Source organism: Eleutherodactylus coqui, chromosome 3 (genome assembly GCF_035609145.1).
Source record: "Eleutherodactylus coqui strain aEleCoq1 chromosome 3, aEleCoq1.hap1, whole genome shotgun sequence".
Taxonomy (NCBI): domain Eukaryota; kingdom Metazoa; phylum Chordata; class Amphibia; order Anura; family Eleutherodactylidae; genus Eleutherodactylus; species Eleutherodactylus coqui.
Window position 1 is genome coordinate 77,546,083 of NC_089839.1, and position 17,112 is coordinate 77,563,194.

Consider the following 17,112-nt stretch of genomic DNA (forward strand, 5'->3'; position numbering starts at 1 on the left):
ATAAGGTGGAATGAAGACTCAGGATTCCCATTCTAATAAGCCTCGACTGATTTAACATTTATCATCTATCCTGTGGATAGATCTTGGGGCGTAACTATAGGGAATGTAGAGGATGCGGTTGCACCCAGGGGTCTTAGGGGGCCCATCAGGCCTCTCTTCTTCATATAGGGAGCCCAGTACTATGCACAAAGCATTATACTTGGGGATCCTGTTACAGATTTTGTAACGGGGCCCAGAAGTTTCAAGTTACACCTCTGGAGAGGTCCCTAATGTTTTTGTCAAGAATACCCGTTTAAACTATATCTTTATTAATAATCATACTACTAAAAGAGAACTGTCAAAAATCAATATCCATTGGTCAACTAAAAGAGAAGGCATGTCTTATTCCATGACACAAACAAAAACAGCATGAGGTAATCACACCGGAAAATGTTATTAGTAATTTTCCCCAATATACCCATGGATTAAATATTCTTTAAAATGTTTTAATGTATAATAAAAGTAAAGAATATATATATATAAACAAAAAATATATATTGTCAATTCAAACTAAACATTTTTATTGTTACTTTTACCTTTTTATGATCTCGCTCAAGGGATATCTGCTTTTGTACTTTAGATTTTATGGAGCTGAAAAATTGCTGCCTAATAAAAACTAATGATGTGGATGCCTTATCTTGTGTGTACGCACTCTGATTATTAAGTCCGGATGTGTTTAGAAACTATGTGTGTTTTAATGTGTTAGGTCTCAGAAAGCACATTCAGAATAGAGATTATAATTAGAGATGAGCGAGCGTACTCGGCCACGCCCCTTTTTCGCCTGAGTACCGCGATTTTCGAGTACTTCCTTACTCGGGCGAAAAGATTCGGGGGGGCGCCGTGGGTGAGTGGGGGGTTGCAGCGGGGAGTGGGGGGGAGAGGGAGAGAGAGAGGGCTCCCCCCCTGTTCCCCGCTGCTACCCCCCGCGCCGCCACGCCTCCCCCCGCCCCCGGCGCCCCCCGAATCTTTTCACCCGAGTACTGAAGTACTCAAAAATCGCGGTGCTCAATCGAGTAATTACTCGAAACGAGTACGTTCGCTCATCTCTAATTATAATATATTGTTACATTTAGTTTCCAAAAGTCCACCATACTATCTATATACTAATGTCCTAAGAATCTTAATGGAGTTTTTTAAACAAAATACTATTGACAAGTCATCAGTAGTTGATCAGCTGGGGTCCACCACTTGGGATTCCAATTGATCAGCTACGTGGGCTCCTGCTGTAACCCCTACCGCACACTGGGTTGTGGAATGAAAACTGCTGCTCCAACCCCTTGTTAGTGGCCAGCGCTTGTAACTGCAGGCCCAGCACCCATTGATTTAAATGAGAGCTGTGACTGCATTTACAAGCACTATTGACTATACAGGGATCAGACCAGCAGCTTCCACTCCAAGCTCAGCTGAGATCCTGAGCGGCGGACTTCTAAGAAGAAAAGCAGATCCAGGAATACCACCTTTGTCTCCACTTGGAGCATTTCAATTAGTGCAGATGTCTTTCGAGAGCCGTGTCCAGTTGATTCCATCCACATTGCAAACAGCTGAGTGGATCTGTGAAGCATGCTGGAGGCGTTTTCTGCAAGTGGAGATGAGATGATATTCTTGAATCTGCTATTCCCCTTTAAATTTTTACCTGGGTTTCACTAACAAGCTAGTTCTTCTTTAGAGGGGAGTTCCACATAGATGCTTGTCATATAATAGAAAAGAGAATGGGATCAACGAAGACTGGACCTCTTCTTTCCAAAGGTCCCATAGCAGCCAAATGATCTGCCTGAATGGTACATGTGGCCTTCTAAATACTTATCATTGATGCCAAATATTCGGGAAAACTATTGTACCAACTACTAAGTCTAATCTGCTAAAATAGTGTATTATTTATACCACATGGTGAATGTCGGCAGAAAAAAATACACAACACCAAAATTGCACTTTTTTGGTCACCCTGTCTTCAAGGAAAAATGTAATATGCAGCAATCAAAAAGTAATATATACCCAAAATGGCACTAATAATAGCAACATGTCGTCACACTACAAGCAAACCTCACACAGCTGCACCGATGGAAAAATTAAAAAGTTATGTTGGATGGAATATGGTGACAGAAAGTAATTAAAAATATACATATATACTGAAAAAATTCTGGCAGTCTCATTCATTTGGGGATACTTGGAAAAGTCATTCTTACGAATGATGTGGTCTCAGAGGTTAGACCCCATAAATCAGATCACAGAATCATACAATCATAGAGTCCAACCATCTGCTCAATGCGGATCACTAAATCATCCCAGACAGATGTCTGTCCAGCCTATATTTGAAGACTTGCATTGGAGTAGAATTCACCACCTACTGTGGTAACCTGTTCCATTCATTGATCACTCTCACTGTCTAATATCTAATCTGTGTCTCCTCCCTTGCAATTTCATCCCATTGCTTCTAGTCTTTCCTTGTGCAAATGAGAATAGGGCTGATCCCTCTGCACTGTGCCAGCCCTTCAGATATTTGTAGACAGCTATTAAGTCTCCTCCCAGCCTTCTCTTCTGCAAGCTAAACATTCCCAGATCCTTTAACCGTTCCTCATAGGACATGATTTGCAGACCGCTCACCATCTTGGTAACTCTTCGCTGAACTTGCTCCAGTTTGTCGATGTCTCTTTTAAATTGGGTGACCTGAACTGGGCACAGTTTTCCAAATGAGGTCTGACTAAGGAGTAGTTGTGGATTAGGCATAAATTATTTTTTAGGACAATCCTTAAACATGTTCCGAATGACTGGTGTATGCAAATAGATGGAAAAATACTAATCAAATGTTGCTCTTTGTAAGATTCAAACTCAGTGGTGCAAGACAACAGTACTAACCACTGAGCCACATGTGTAAGGGTGGCTTCACATCTGCCTTAGGGGTTCCATTTGGGGAGCAGGAAAGGGGAATCTTCTGTCCGAGGGGCTTCATCTTGTGACACATTTTTTCACTGAGCAACCCAGCATTTTACCGTAAGAAAAAGCACTGCATGCAGCACTTTTTATTCTGGTATTTTGTGCCTGATCTGCGACTGAACCTCCGAGCTTCTTAAGATACTGCAATTTACTCTATTCCATTACAATTTCATAATTCTATGAAATATTTCATAAAATCTATGAAAACTATCCGTATTCTGAGCACCGCTGATGCATTCCTTTACACAAGTATACATAGTAAACTACCATGCAAAGGTCACTGACTAGTGATTAGGTAAATATACAGTAAAGATAAAGTTATGACCCCACACTGAATTTACCTTACACTAAACCAATGAAATTGCCATTTAGATCTGTTAGTCTGAAAGCATTTCTACACTTGCTAACTGACTTTCCTTTAGCAGATGATTTACCCTACAATTTACATGATAAGAAAATTGCAACCTTGACACACTAAGTAACAAAATATTATTACAATTAAATAGAGCAAAATCCGTCATTGGGCCTAGACGCCACATTAAGGTTATTAAACCAACAAAAAACAAATTTCTAAAGTAATGGTTAGGAAGACTACAGTTAGAGAAATTAATTTTAAAAATTCTCTTTTTTTGCCAGTGGAGAGTCTTACGAACTCACATCAGTATTAAAATGTAGACAGACCATTTATGAACAGTGTAATTATGAGAATTAAATATCCTCCATTTTTCCTCTGCATGAAATCAGAGGCGTACAGAGTTACAGTACAGCCCGACAGAAGTCTATGGCTGCTGAATTACAACTCAGTGGTTGCATGGAGCCAAAAGACCCCCATGTGCATGGGCAAAAGGCATTTTTTGGGTTATTTTTATTGATGACCTAGCTTCAGGTTAGGTCATCAATAGTTGATAGGCTGGCGTCTGCTACTCGGGGTCCACGCTTATCAGCTGTTTGGACATCTGCTTTAGTTTCCAGTGCAAGTAATTGTAGGTGCAGCTCCTATTAAAATCAATGAACACTGCGCCTGCAATTACCAGTGCCAGACACTGCAAAGGGGTTGGAGCAATCTGCTTTCATTCCATATCCTGTCTTTTGCTGGTGACAGCAGGTGCCTGAACAACTCATCAACGGGAATTCGAAGTGGCGGACCCAAGTCTATATACTATTGATGACCTTTCCTGAGGCTGGGTGATCAATAAAAATAGCACAGAAAAACCCTTTGACCCCATAACGCCACATTCTGTAACTGTATGTCCTGGCAGGGAGGTACTTAGCGAAATAGGACGTACAGCTACGCCCTGAGGATTGGGCGAGATCAAAAGAGATCCCCCCCTGTCACTGATAGCCGGCCTCCTGCTGCAACAGCAGGGGTGCCTCGGGACAGCAACCGAGGCACCCTTGTGTTAACCCCTTACACACTGCAATCTATTTGGATTGCGGCATGTAAAGGGTTCACAGAGGGAGCACGATCCCTCTGTGAAGTCATTGGACTCTCGCGATGTAATCGCGGAGAGCCCAACAGGTTGCCATGGCAACAGAATGCCAGTTACAGGCGACCTGCATTCTCAGTGCCTATGATCGCTATAACAAGCGATAAGGCATTGCAGGACAGAAGTCATAGGGGCTATGGTGCATGTCCCCCACAGGGACACAAATAGTGTAAAAAAAAGATAAAAACAGTGTCAAAATAAAAAAAATGTTTAAAAAAGTATAAAAATTAATAAAAAAAATTTAAATCCCACATATTTGGTATTGTCGTATCCGTAACAACTCACACAACCGATTGAACACATTTTTTAACCTGCACGGCAAAAAGCATTAAAAAAAAACTGGAAAAAACAGAGGCAAAATGCTTATTTTTTCCATTTTGCCTCCCAAAAAAGCAATAAAAGTAATCAAAAAGTATGTCAATATATTTGTTGCAGAACTCATTCGCCTGAAGTGCATTTTTAACCCTTCAGTGACATAACTCATTTTAGTCTTAAGGGCTTATTTACACAAACGTATATCAGCCAGCGTTTTCACGGGTCGGCCGATATACGCTTCCATCTGAGCAGTTCCCCCCTTTCCTCCCTCTCTCCTCCACTCGGGCTGTTGGCAATAGTAGGGGGTGGGATGGGGTGGAGCTAAGCTCCACTCTGTCCCGCCCACTCCCATTGCTGGCTGACCTATGGACAACATAGAGGGTAGAGGCGCCAAGAAGTAGCGTCTCCACCTCAGGCGAACTGGACAATGCCTGGCCATATATTACATGGCTGCCTTTTCTACTCAATAGGCACCATATAATATTATGTTTCATTAGTAAAAAGCAGCATTGAAAAAAATCACTTTGTTAAGGTCAGGACACACCTCATCAGACTTCAGCCACAGTCTTCTTACCATAAAATGAAGGAGATATAGGCAGCTGTCGAATATGAAGATCCTTTATTGACACCCATGCAACGTTCTTTGCTACAATATAAATTTGGATTGCGAACTACAAAAAAACCCTAGTACGAGTGGACATTCCTTACCTGTATACCTAGTAAGATTATAGTTAGTCATCATAACATATGATAGAAAATATGAACTTGGGATGATTGCAGTTATAGTGAGCTCTAAGAATTACATAATTATTCTAACAATCCTGTTACTATGAAGACTCAGATTTAGAGCATTAATGCTGATTATTGATTTTATTGACCAAAATAGCAGTATATCTATGGCCCAGTGGGTACATGCCATATCTCTTGGAGCTGTTGGCACTATGTTCATGTTGTGCTTTAATAGGTATACAGTGTTTAGTTATAGTCTTTGAGTACATGGATGACATTTGTTTGAGAAGGGGGTTAAAATGGTTGTCCAGTTGTAAACCATTCATGGTTTATCCTTAGGATAAGTCATCAAGAGTAGATCAGCAAAGGTCTGCTGGAACCTGCAGTGATCAGCTGTTTGCTGGGCAAAGTGCTCATATACTGAACATATTTTTGCGGGAAGCTGACAGTTCCGTTCCCACTGCGGTGGCCTGGCTTGGTATTGCATTCACTTCAATGTAACACCAAGCCTCCCCACTGCAGTGGGAAAAGAGCTGCCTGTGTCCTGCAGAAATCAGCTGAGTGCACAAACACATTGGACTGGCAATCTGCTGATCGGCAGGCATCCTGGATGGCAGACCCTGCTGATCTGCTACTGTGACAAAGTAATAGTTATAAAAATGTGTAAAGACGGTCAGCCATATTTGTCAAAATGAAGCATAGGCTTTGGATATATTTTGTTGTAGTTTTGCCCAATTTATATATATATATATTTTTTTAATAATAGTACAATAATTTACTGCAATTTTAAAAGTAAAACCTGCAACAAAAATGACATAGAGCTAAAATTCATCAGGGTATAGATCGAATAAGAATATTCTTGTATTATAACAAAACTGATTCCTTATACAAAAAATGTGACCAATCTCCCATGTATGAGCAGAAGTTTATCATTCCACTTATTAGAAGTAAATAGTAGTCTGCAGCAATATCCAGAGTAGTGCCCCTTACTAACTGGTGATCGCTGTATATAAACAGGACTTGAAAATTGGTAGCAAATTGCTTGTCGAAGCCGAGTACATGTCTCTATTTGTCTGGGCTAGTGAAATTAGATTATACGGTAATCTGTAACAAGCCAAGGGCTAAATTGGACAAGAAGATATTTTGACTATGAATAGGATACTACTAACTTCCAGTTCTACATGAATAATGTTTTACCACCATATCCCATACTTGCTGAGCTTCAGTTTGCTACAAATTGGATGTTCTACCAATATGATGTTGTCCCAAAGGAAAGTCTAACAACCAAATGTTTTTCCTAGGAATACTTGATTGACAAGACAAATACTTAATACATAGGATGCTTTTCCAGGCAATATGGAAATCATACACCTTCCTCTCCCTCTAATTGCTGCATATCCTCCCTTCTCTGTGTATGCTACTAATGAACACCCGCACACAACAATATTCCGCATAATTACGCCATTAATTGGCTTGCTAGGTCATCTCACCAAGCTGTGCCAAGGGTACTGAGTTCTTCACCTCCAAGTCAAAGGGCACAATAGAACAAAAGTGATTAACACTCGAAAGCCAGGATGTGACCTTTGACTACTGAATTTAATATAGATGGTCACAGACATGTGTAATCACACCAAGTCATTATCACAGGGGATTATTATTAAATTATCTGAAACTGCTGTACTGGGATAAGGGGTAGGCCGGACAGACAGCTGCATAAGAATTGGGCTTCAGGTCATGTACTGAATTCCTCATGTGTTAGATGACTACAAAGAAATAATGTTCATGTCAAGTCTTTGGTTGTTAACAGGAAGATGGAACAATGCCTCTACAGCACCACCTATTGGAAGGCAGCATTCCTGCAAGTCAATGTTAGACTTTTTAACAAGCCTTATAACAATGACTGCAAATATAAGCCAAAGCCAGAGTCTTCTCTAGAAGGAAAAGATAGCCATGCACAGACAAATTGTTTGGGGGGTTTTGCCCCTCATCAGTGTGCAGTAAATTGCTGGCTTGACTGGGTGAGAAGACTCTGGCTTGGCTTATATGTCGAGTCATTGTTATAAGGCTTGTTAAAAGATCTGACATTGACTTGAAGGAATGTTGCCTTCCTATAGGTGGCACTGTAGAGGCATTGTTCCATCTTCCTATTTGTATATTTCTCAAAAGGACCATGCATGGCTTTATAAGTCTCCTTACACCTTAAGGAGAAACCATGCCCTTCCTGACCCACATTTTTCATGCTTTCCATGTCAATTACTAAATAAATAAATTATATATATACACTACCATTCAAAAGTTTGGGGTCACCCAAACAATTTTGTGTTTTCCATGAAAAGTCACACTTATTCACCACCATGCGTTGTGAAATGAATAGAAAATAGAGTCAAGACATTGACAAGGTTAGAAATAATGATTTGTATTTGAAATAACATTGTTTTTACATCAAACTTTGCTTTCGTCAAAGAATCCTCCTTTTGCAGCAATTACAGCATTGCACACCTTTGACATTCTAGCTGTTAATTTGTTGAGGTAAGCTTGAGAAATTGCACCCCACGCTTCTAGAAGCATCTCCCACAAGTTGGATTGGTTGGATGGGCACTTCTGGCGTACCATACGGTCAAGCTGCTCCCACAACAGCTCAATGGGGTTCAGATCTGGTGACTGCGCTGGCCACTCCATTACCGATAGAATACCAGCTGCCTGCTTCTGCTGTAAATAGTTCTTGCACAATTTGAAGGTGTGTTTAGGGTCATTGTCCTGTTGTAGGATGAAATTGGTTCCAATCAAGCGCTGTCCACTGGGTATGGCATGGCGTTGCAAAATGGAGTGATAGCCTTCCTTATTCAGAATCCCTTTTACCCTGTACAAATCTCCCACCTTACCAGCACCAAAGCAACCCCAGACCATCACATTACCTCCACCATGCTTAACAGATGGCGTCAGGCATTCTTCCAGCATCTTTTCATTTGTTCTGCGTCTCACAAACGTTCTTCTTTGTGATCCAAACACCTCAAACTTGGATTCATCCGTCCACAACACTTTTTTCCAGTCTTCCTCTGTCCAATGTCTGTGTTCTTTTGCCCATCTTAATCTTTTTCTTTTATTGGCCAGTCTCAGATATGGCTTTTTCTTTGCCACTCTGCCCTGAAGCCCAAAATCCCGCAGCCGCCTCTTCACTGTAGATGTTGACACTGGTGTTTTGCGGGTACTATTTAATGAAGATGCCAGTTGGGTACCTGTGAGGCGTCTGTTTCTCAAACTAGAGACTCTAATGTGCTTATCTTCTTGCTTAGTTGTGCAACGCGGCCTCCCACTTCTTTTTCTACTCTGGTTAGAGCCTGTTTGTGCTGTCCTCTGAAGGGAGTAGTACACACCGTTGTAGGAAATCTTCAATTTCTTAGCAATTTCTCGCATGGAATAGCCTTCATTTCTAAGAACAAGAATAGACTGTCGAGTTTCAGATGAAAGTTCTCTTTTTCTGGCCATTTTGAGCGTTTAATTGACCCCACAAATGTGATGCTCCAGAAACTCAATCTGCTCACAGGAAGGTCAGTTTTGTAGCTTCTGTAATGAGCTAGACTGTTTTCAGATGTGTGAACATGATTGCACAAGGGTTTTCTAATCATCAATTAGCCTTCTGAGCCAAGGAGCAAACACATTGTACCATTAGAACACTGGAGTGGTAGTTGCTGGAAATGGGCCTCTATTCACCTTTGTAGATTTTGCACAAAAAAACAGGCATTTGCAGCTAGAATAGTCATTTACCACATTAGCAATGTATAGAGTGCATTTGTTTAAAGTTAGGACTAGTTTAAAGTTATCTTCATTGAAAAGTACAGTGCTTTTCCTTCAAAAATAAGGACATTTCAATGTGACCCCAAACTTTTGAACGGTAGTGTATATATATATATAATGTGTGAAGCTTAGCAGACCAAAAACACAGTAATACAGAGACTCCACCTCATATGCACTATATTGGAGAATTTGGAATTTACCATGTCTTATGGAGCTTAAAAGGAATCTGTCACCTGCTTTTAGCCCTATTCGCTAAGTTTATGGGCTGAAAGTAGGTGACACTCACCTTCCCAGTTGTTCCTCCGGTGTGAGCTCTGAAAGCCACCGCTGAATGCATTGGGCAGCGCTGCTAAGTAGTCTAATTTTATAATGGGTGGACTACTTAGCAGGGTCACTCAATGCCTTCAGTGATGGTTTTCAAACCAGGGGGTAACAATGGGGGTGGTAAGTATAAAACTTATATTCCTGGACTCCATGGGTCTTTCACTTTTAGCCCATAAGCTTAGTCATAGGGTTAAAACTAGGTGATGGAATCTCTTTAACTAACCCTTCAATGATATTATGGAGCACATCTCTGCAACAGAACATCCTTAGTTGGTCAAGTTTTCTGCCAAGATGGGATTATACAATATGAAATAAAGAATACTTGAATGTATGTAAAATGATTATTTTTTAAAAAACATTCATATTGCTTGATAATTAAAGTTTAAAATGTCAGCTCAATGTTAAATCGGGATGATAGCAGAATCCATAAAAGCCAACATCAGTGGGATCCCCTGTGAATATAATCACGTCACTAAACGCATTTTACTCCAAGACATCCTACCGGGGGGTTCATGCTCATTTTACAAGATCTATTGTGCTTTACTTTTCATGTGCTTTTTTAATGGAAATGTGTATTTGAAGAATCAATTTATTTTAGCTAGGCATGCTGGACACACAGCGTGTAATAATTGCTCTGCTCGAAGCTGTAACCAAAATTCACAGATGTAGAGAAATCAGGATAACAGCAAAAATCTGTTAATGATCAAAAGTGCTGGAACTGAAGGTTCAGTGACTCAGTCCACATGTATACCAACACTATACAAAAAAGTGATTATTCAGCTATTCACAGGAACAGAACTATTGATTCAAATAACAAAGAAAGCTATATAAATCTCTCGGGCTGGGAAAATTGATTTTCCTTCTTCCAATTTTTGCCTTGAAGTTCCTTCAGGCATTTAATCTTTGTTCAATTCAACTTTTCAATTCTCCCCATGAATGTAAAAATAATTATAAGTTCTTCAAAAAATATACATAAATCATTCCGTGGCCTGAAAACACTTCCATGTCTATAATTGATCTCCAGGTAGTAATGTGTGAAGTTTGTGTACAAACATGTGAGAAGATTGTGCTTAGAAGTACAAAATGTTGGGGGATACATATCACATTTCCACAGGTTAAAAGTACTGTTAACAGAAAAATCAGGAGCAGAGGCTGCTGGGAATTCAGAATATGATTTTTCCTTAAGTTCCACAGACTATTACAGTGGATTCCAGGAATCCTGATTTTTGTAATTGACATAATTTTGTAATTTAAAGTGAATGTCAACCTTTAACACCAATTTCATTTTTAAGTCCAACATTCTGTTCTCATTACAGGAGTTGTCTAACAGATGAAAATTATGTCACCGCAGTGAGAAACTTGTCCCACAATGTAACTAGGATGCGTTGATGAGAGGAGGAAGGAAGGGCAGAGCCACAGGAGGGAGAGGAGAATAAAGCCACACTATTTTTGTCAGGCTGAGGGAACAAACTGTCCCTCTTAGGTCTTCCAAGATGGCCACATCGGTCTCTGACTATACACTGTGCATCGGTAGTGCATTGGTAGTCTAAGACTTAGAGCCCCATATGGTGGAGAGTGTTAAGGCAACAGAAATGCAGTCGTAAGCTCTCGCTCACAACCTGAAGGTTGCAGGTTCAGTCCCCATGTGGTTCAGGTAGCCAGCTCAAGGTTGACTCAGCCTTCCATCCTTCCGAGTATGGTAAAATGAGTACACAGGGGGTAATAAATAAATTACCTGAAAGCGCTGCAAAATAAGTTGGCGCTATTTCCGCTTTTTGCAGAACAAATTTTGCCCCTAGTGTTGGAGGTAATATATGTTCTCATATTTCAAAGCTCTATTGCTTCTGATACAGAGCTCCAAACCCCCTGCATAGACATAGAGTAAAGTGATAAACTTCTCGCAGTTTAAAGCCTCCTTTAAGCAGGAGTTAAGAAGTTTATACTGTACTGTTTATACATTGAACTCAATAATAATCCATAATTCATCAACGAGTTTTTCCAGGAATGTATTATTGATATATGACCTATCCTCAGGATAAATCAATAGTTGATCAGTGGGAGTCAGTTGCTCGGGATCCCCGCCAATCAGCTGATCCTCCGGCCCACTGTCAGTGCAACCAAGCCAGTCATCTGCATTAGGGTCAGAGCCAGAAACATAATGGAAGGCTAGACTCCCATTTAAATCAATTGGAGCAATTCCTTCTATTAGTTCTGGCTCCAATTCCAATGCAGATGTCCAGCTCGGCTGCATGGACAGTGGGCTGGAGGATCAGCTGATCGACGGGGATCCCAAGCAGTGGACTCCCCACCAATCAACCATTGATGGCCTATCCTGAGGAATAATAAATTCCTAAAAGAAAAAACCTTTAATCCTCTAAGATCCCCCAAGTGGCAAGGAGCTTAGAGTACTATAAAGGGAGCTTAGAAAGATACATTAAGAAACTAATGAGCACAAGATTTTTGAACCATTTAGATAGAAAAATACTAACAAGAGTGTACATTCACTCGTCTGAATTTTAGTGATGCTCGATGTACACTAGATACTTTTGCTTAGGATTGAATGGCTAAAGCTGAATGTCAAATACACAACGCTCAAAGCTTTCTGTCAGGACAGTCCAAGTACAGTACATTGCTGGAGACTGAGGAACTGAGTAAATCAACAAACAACCATATAGTAGTGGGCCTAGATTACCAGGGAACAAAGTAGGAACATTATGATATACACCAGACTGCTACAAAATAAAAAAATAAAGACAGGCCAGCACATACCACCTTCTACCCAGAGGCGTAACTTGTAACTGCTGGGCCCCAGTGCAAAATCTGGAACTGGGGCTCCAACTATAAAGCTTCATGGATAGTATTGGTTTGCAATATGAGGAAGATAGACTGTATGGGCCCCCTAGGGCTTTTAAGCCCAGGTGCGACCGCACCCTCTGCACCCCTATACTTACGCCCATGCTTCTACCTATAGCACCAAGAAACAGGGCATTACCGTGGACCAGCAGATCTAGACCAAACCTTTCTTAGATCAAGCAGTATGAGATATATTTTTTTATGTTCTGGTGTCTCAAGTCAGGTACATCCAATATTTCTTTAGTTTGTTTCATCTCTGGGCACAGTACATTTACGGTGGTAAGGTTAGATATAATTTTTAAAGAGAACAGAGGAGATGTTACATTTCTGACCACATCCCACCTACCTTAGTTGTATTTTCCAGTAATATCAAACTATATAGTTTTATGCAGTCATTTATTTTAGCTTGTGGTAGGCTGCTTTTACATCTGCGTTCTAGAGGTTACAATGCAGATGTGAAACCACCCCCAGAATTATCATACATGCTAAAATATGGTTAATAGGACATTAAGATGTGGTTTACATCTAGACAAGAGTATTTTTATCCATATTCTGCCCTCAATTAAAGGGAATGTGTCATCAGAAAATGACCTATAAATCAAGTTTTTATAGTAAACATATTTAAAAACATTTTTGAGGGTTTTTTTAGCTTTCAATGTCTTGATCTATATTAAAATACAATGTGTTTCACTATCTGGTTTTCATTAGTAAAAATATAGGTGCTACATTCCCTTTAAGTAAGAATTCTTTCTTAAACTGAGCATTTTGAGAAATACTGGTCTATGGACTATTGTAATTAGGAAATGAATCCTTTAGTAACAATATTGTACTACAAGACTCAGCTGCATTAGCACCATGCTGACAGCATTAAAGGTGAGAAGGAGCCCGGTAGAAAATGATGTCATGCCTTCACATTGCATAACACTCACAAGGGTCTGGTGCCTGCTACGATAATAGTCCTGAACTATAGTCTGCGGCTTGAAGGGGGGCAACTATATGCAGGATGCACAGGCCATGATAGTCTCTTACCACCCATTTTTCAGATGAATTAGTCACTGCAAGGAAAGAGCCTTAATTGCCTCTCATGTCTGGTTACTTTACTGCCATGGACTGCATGTGTTGTTCATGGCCTGGTCCTTTCTTCGATGCCCGTTGCTCAGAATTTGGAAGAAACTAGTTGGCGGTCATTAGCCATACATTGTACATGTGACCACTCAGCCAACCACAGGCTTTAGCAGCCAAGAAAGAAGCATTTCTGAAGCCTGTAATTGGCTCAACAGTAACACGCACAATGAACTGCACATAACCGCCAACCTGATTCTCTGGAAGGGGAGCCTCTGAAGTAGATGAGTTTCTTTATTTTCTTTATTTTACACAGTTTTATGCCTGTAAATTTTTAAAGCTTAAACAGTGATTCTTCCAACTTCAAGCTTCTGCTGAAGCCTTTGATTGGTTGAGCACATGCACAATGTACAGCATGTGACTGCCTACTAGCTTCTTCCAGGTTCTGCGTAGGCGGATACCAGGGCTCCAGCACTGTATGCAAAGCCTCTGAAGTAGGTAAGTATGCATTTTCCCTTATTTTGCACAATGTTAAGCCTGTGATTTTTTTTTTAAGTCACAAAAAGCTCCTTTAATCGTTTTTTGGGGATTCACGTGTGGTATAAATGACATGTTAACTTTATTCTGCGTGTTAGTATAATTACGGTGATTATGCAGAAATGTTCTTTAGTGCATGTGACAACCATCTCCCATATTCTTCATATGTCTAGGCTGTGGGAGGCATGACGGAAGCCTTTTCTAACAAAGAACAACACCCAAGCCTGGCTATGTTTTTCCAAAACCTCCATCAATTCTGCCAAAAGTATGTGGGAGAATGTGTTATGATCTGATGAGACCAAGGGGGAACTTTTTGGCCATAATTCCATAAGTTACGTTTGGCTAATAGGCAACAATGCGTATCACCAAAAGACCTCCAGACCCGTAGTGAAGATGGTGGGGGCAGCATTATGCCTTGGGACTGTTTTTCTGCTGCTGGAACTGGGGCTTTAGTCAAGGTGGAGGGAATTATGAACAGTTCCAAATATCAATCCATGTTGGCACAAACCCTTCCAAAGCATACCACCAAATCAACAAGAGAATGGCTTTGCCAAAAGCAGATCAAAGTCGTGGAATGCATCAGCCAGAGCCCAGACTTGAATCCCATTGAAAATGTATGGGTTGATCTGAAGAGGGCGCTACACATGAGATGCACTCACAATTGGACAGACATGGAGAAGAAAGATTCAAAAGTCAAGATGTGCCATACGGAGACACACCTACCCAAAAAGATTGAATACTGTCATAAAGTCAAAGGAGACATCAACAAAGTATTAGTTTTAGGATGTACATCCACATTATTTTAGTTTTGTTATTTTTATTTTTCCACCCTAAATGATTTCATTTTTTTTCAATGGGATTGTACAGATAACGGGTCACATTGAAGACGGAAATAAATCCAAAATGATTCCTCTTTGTCCGATTTTTAACATGACAAAAACCTGGCATTTTAGTAGGGGTGTGTAGACTGTTTATATCCACTGTATATCGATATTGAATCAATACCTCAGCTAAGTGCACAGATACATAGAGACATTGCCAATATCTGTACAAGTATGCAAAAGGCACCAGCAGACAAGCAAGTAGGAAATACACAATGAGTGTCAGTCACTTGTAAAACTAGATAAAGTGCACAATGAAAACATTTCTAAACCAATAGCAGCAAATCAGCATATAAGAGTAGAAATCTACTAGGAAATATACATATTAAACACTCACAAGATTCAGGCTGGTAGCCCCAATGAACGTCACACTTTGCTCTTTCTCAAGGGATTTTTTAAATACATTTTTCTAGTCCCATTAGGAGACTTTAGAATGTGATCACTTGATCACTTTTATGATACACTGCAATACTTTTGTACTGCAATTTATTTTGCCAGAGTAACACTGACATGCATGTTATTAGGCCCTATTTTTGGTGTCCTAAGACGATAGACCTTGTAGAAAACGTTCAGGACACCAAAGGTATCCAGGAAAATAAAATCAATCTCACTGCTCACCGCCGATCAAGCCTGATATCACCCATTGACAGTAGGCAGTAGGGATCGCTCACTTGACACATTCATAGCTCTGGGAACTGAAACTAAGAAGACCCTTTTTGGGAATGGGAGGTAGTAGAGGGAAATGAGAGACATTGTTGGACTCAGTAGGGCTATGCTAACATTAGAATATGACAGGTCCTTTTTAATGCTAAACTTTCAAAAGATGGGCACAAGAAATACCTCCTGTAATATCATGATTATCTATGTGTTCAGGTGGCTGGAGGCTACTAGAAAGACATCCATAAAATCTATTAAAGGTCTTACCCCACAATCTAAAGTTATCCCGTGGATAGGGGATAACTTTATGATCAATGGGGGTCTTACCTCTGAGACCCCATTGATTCTGAGAATGGGGGTCCCATGTCCTCCTCTTCTCATCACTGAGGGGATGCTTCTCCCCGACCCATAGTGATATCAGACTGAATGGATTGCTGACTACGCACACATGGTCTCCACTCCAATTGATAAGTGCTTTGTACTTGGCTATCTCTAGCAGTCCCATTGAAAGTGAATGGAGCGGCAACACGCATGACCAGTGCAGCTCCTTTTAATCACTTTCTAACTGCAGGGAGTACAGTGCAGATGAGGGGAACACAGAATCCCCATTCTCAGAATCGCAGGGGGTCTCAGTGGTGAGACCCCACGATCATAAAGTTATCCCCTTTAACAACTGCCCAAAGCTGCTTGACTTGCTGTAAGTATAATTCAAACTTACCTGAATATAGGCAAAAGCGGCTGAAGCACATAGTAACAACCCAAGGTATAGTATTGGATTCTATCAAGACAAAGTGAAAATAATTCACTGACTTGAGGAAAGCGATAGATGATAAGATAGATAGATAGATAGATAGACAGATTGATATGTGATAGATAGATAGATAGAGAGATACCATGTTTACCCGAAAATAAAACAGTGTCTTATATTAATTTTTGTTCAAAAACGTTTAACTTTTTTACATGTATAGCTGCCTGGAGACTATTTAAATTGACTTTTTTTAATTAACTGTTAGCAGGGCTTAATTTTGGAGTAGGGGTTATATTTAAAGCATCCTCAAAAAGCCTGAAAAATCATTTTGCATCCTCAAAAATTCTGGAAACTGATATGAGGTAAATAGATATGAGATAGATAGATAGATAGATAGATATGAGATAGATAGATAGATAGATAGATAGATAGATAGATATGAGATAGATAGATGGATATGAGATAGATAGATAGATAGATAGATAGATAGATAGATAGATAGATAGATAGATAGATAGATAGATAGATAGATAGAGGATAGATATGAGATAGATAGATATGAGATAGATAGATAGATAGATAGATAGATAGATAGATAGATAGATAGATAGATAGATAGATAGATAGATAGATAGATATGAGATAGATAGATATGAGATAGATAGATAGATAGATATGAGATAGATATGAGATAGATAGATAGATAGATAGATAGATAGATAGATAGATAGATAGATAGATAAATATGAGATAG

General features: G+C 39.9%; 1 protein-coding gene across 1 annotated transcript in view; it reads right to left on the reverse strand.

Moving 5' to 3' along the window:
- Positions 1-17,112, reverse strand: part of LOC136619766 (bifunctional protein GlmU-like) — an 86,195-nt gene that overhangs the window by 67,433 nt on the left and 1,650 nt on the right. The window contains exon 2 of the mRNA XM_066594533.1: positions 16,329-16,388. Coding sequence (XP_066450630.1) covers positions 16,329-16,388 — 60 coding nt within the window. The remainder of the gene's footprint in view (positions 1-16,328; positions 16,389-17,112) is intronic.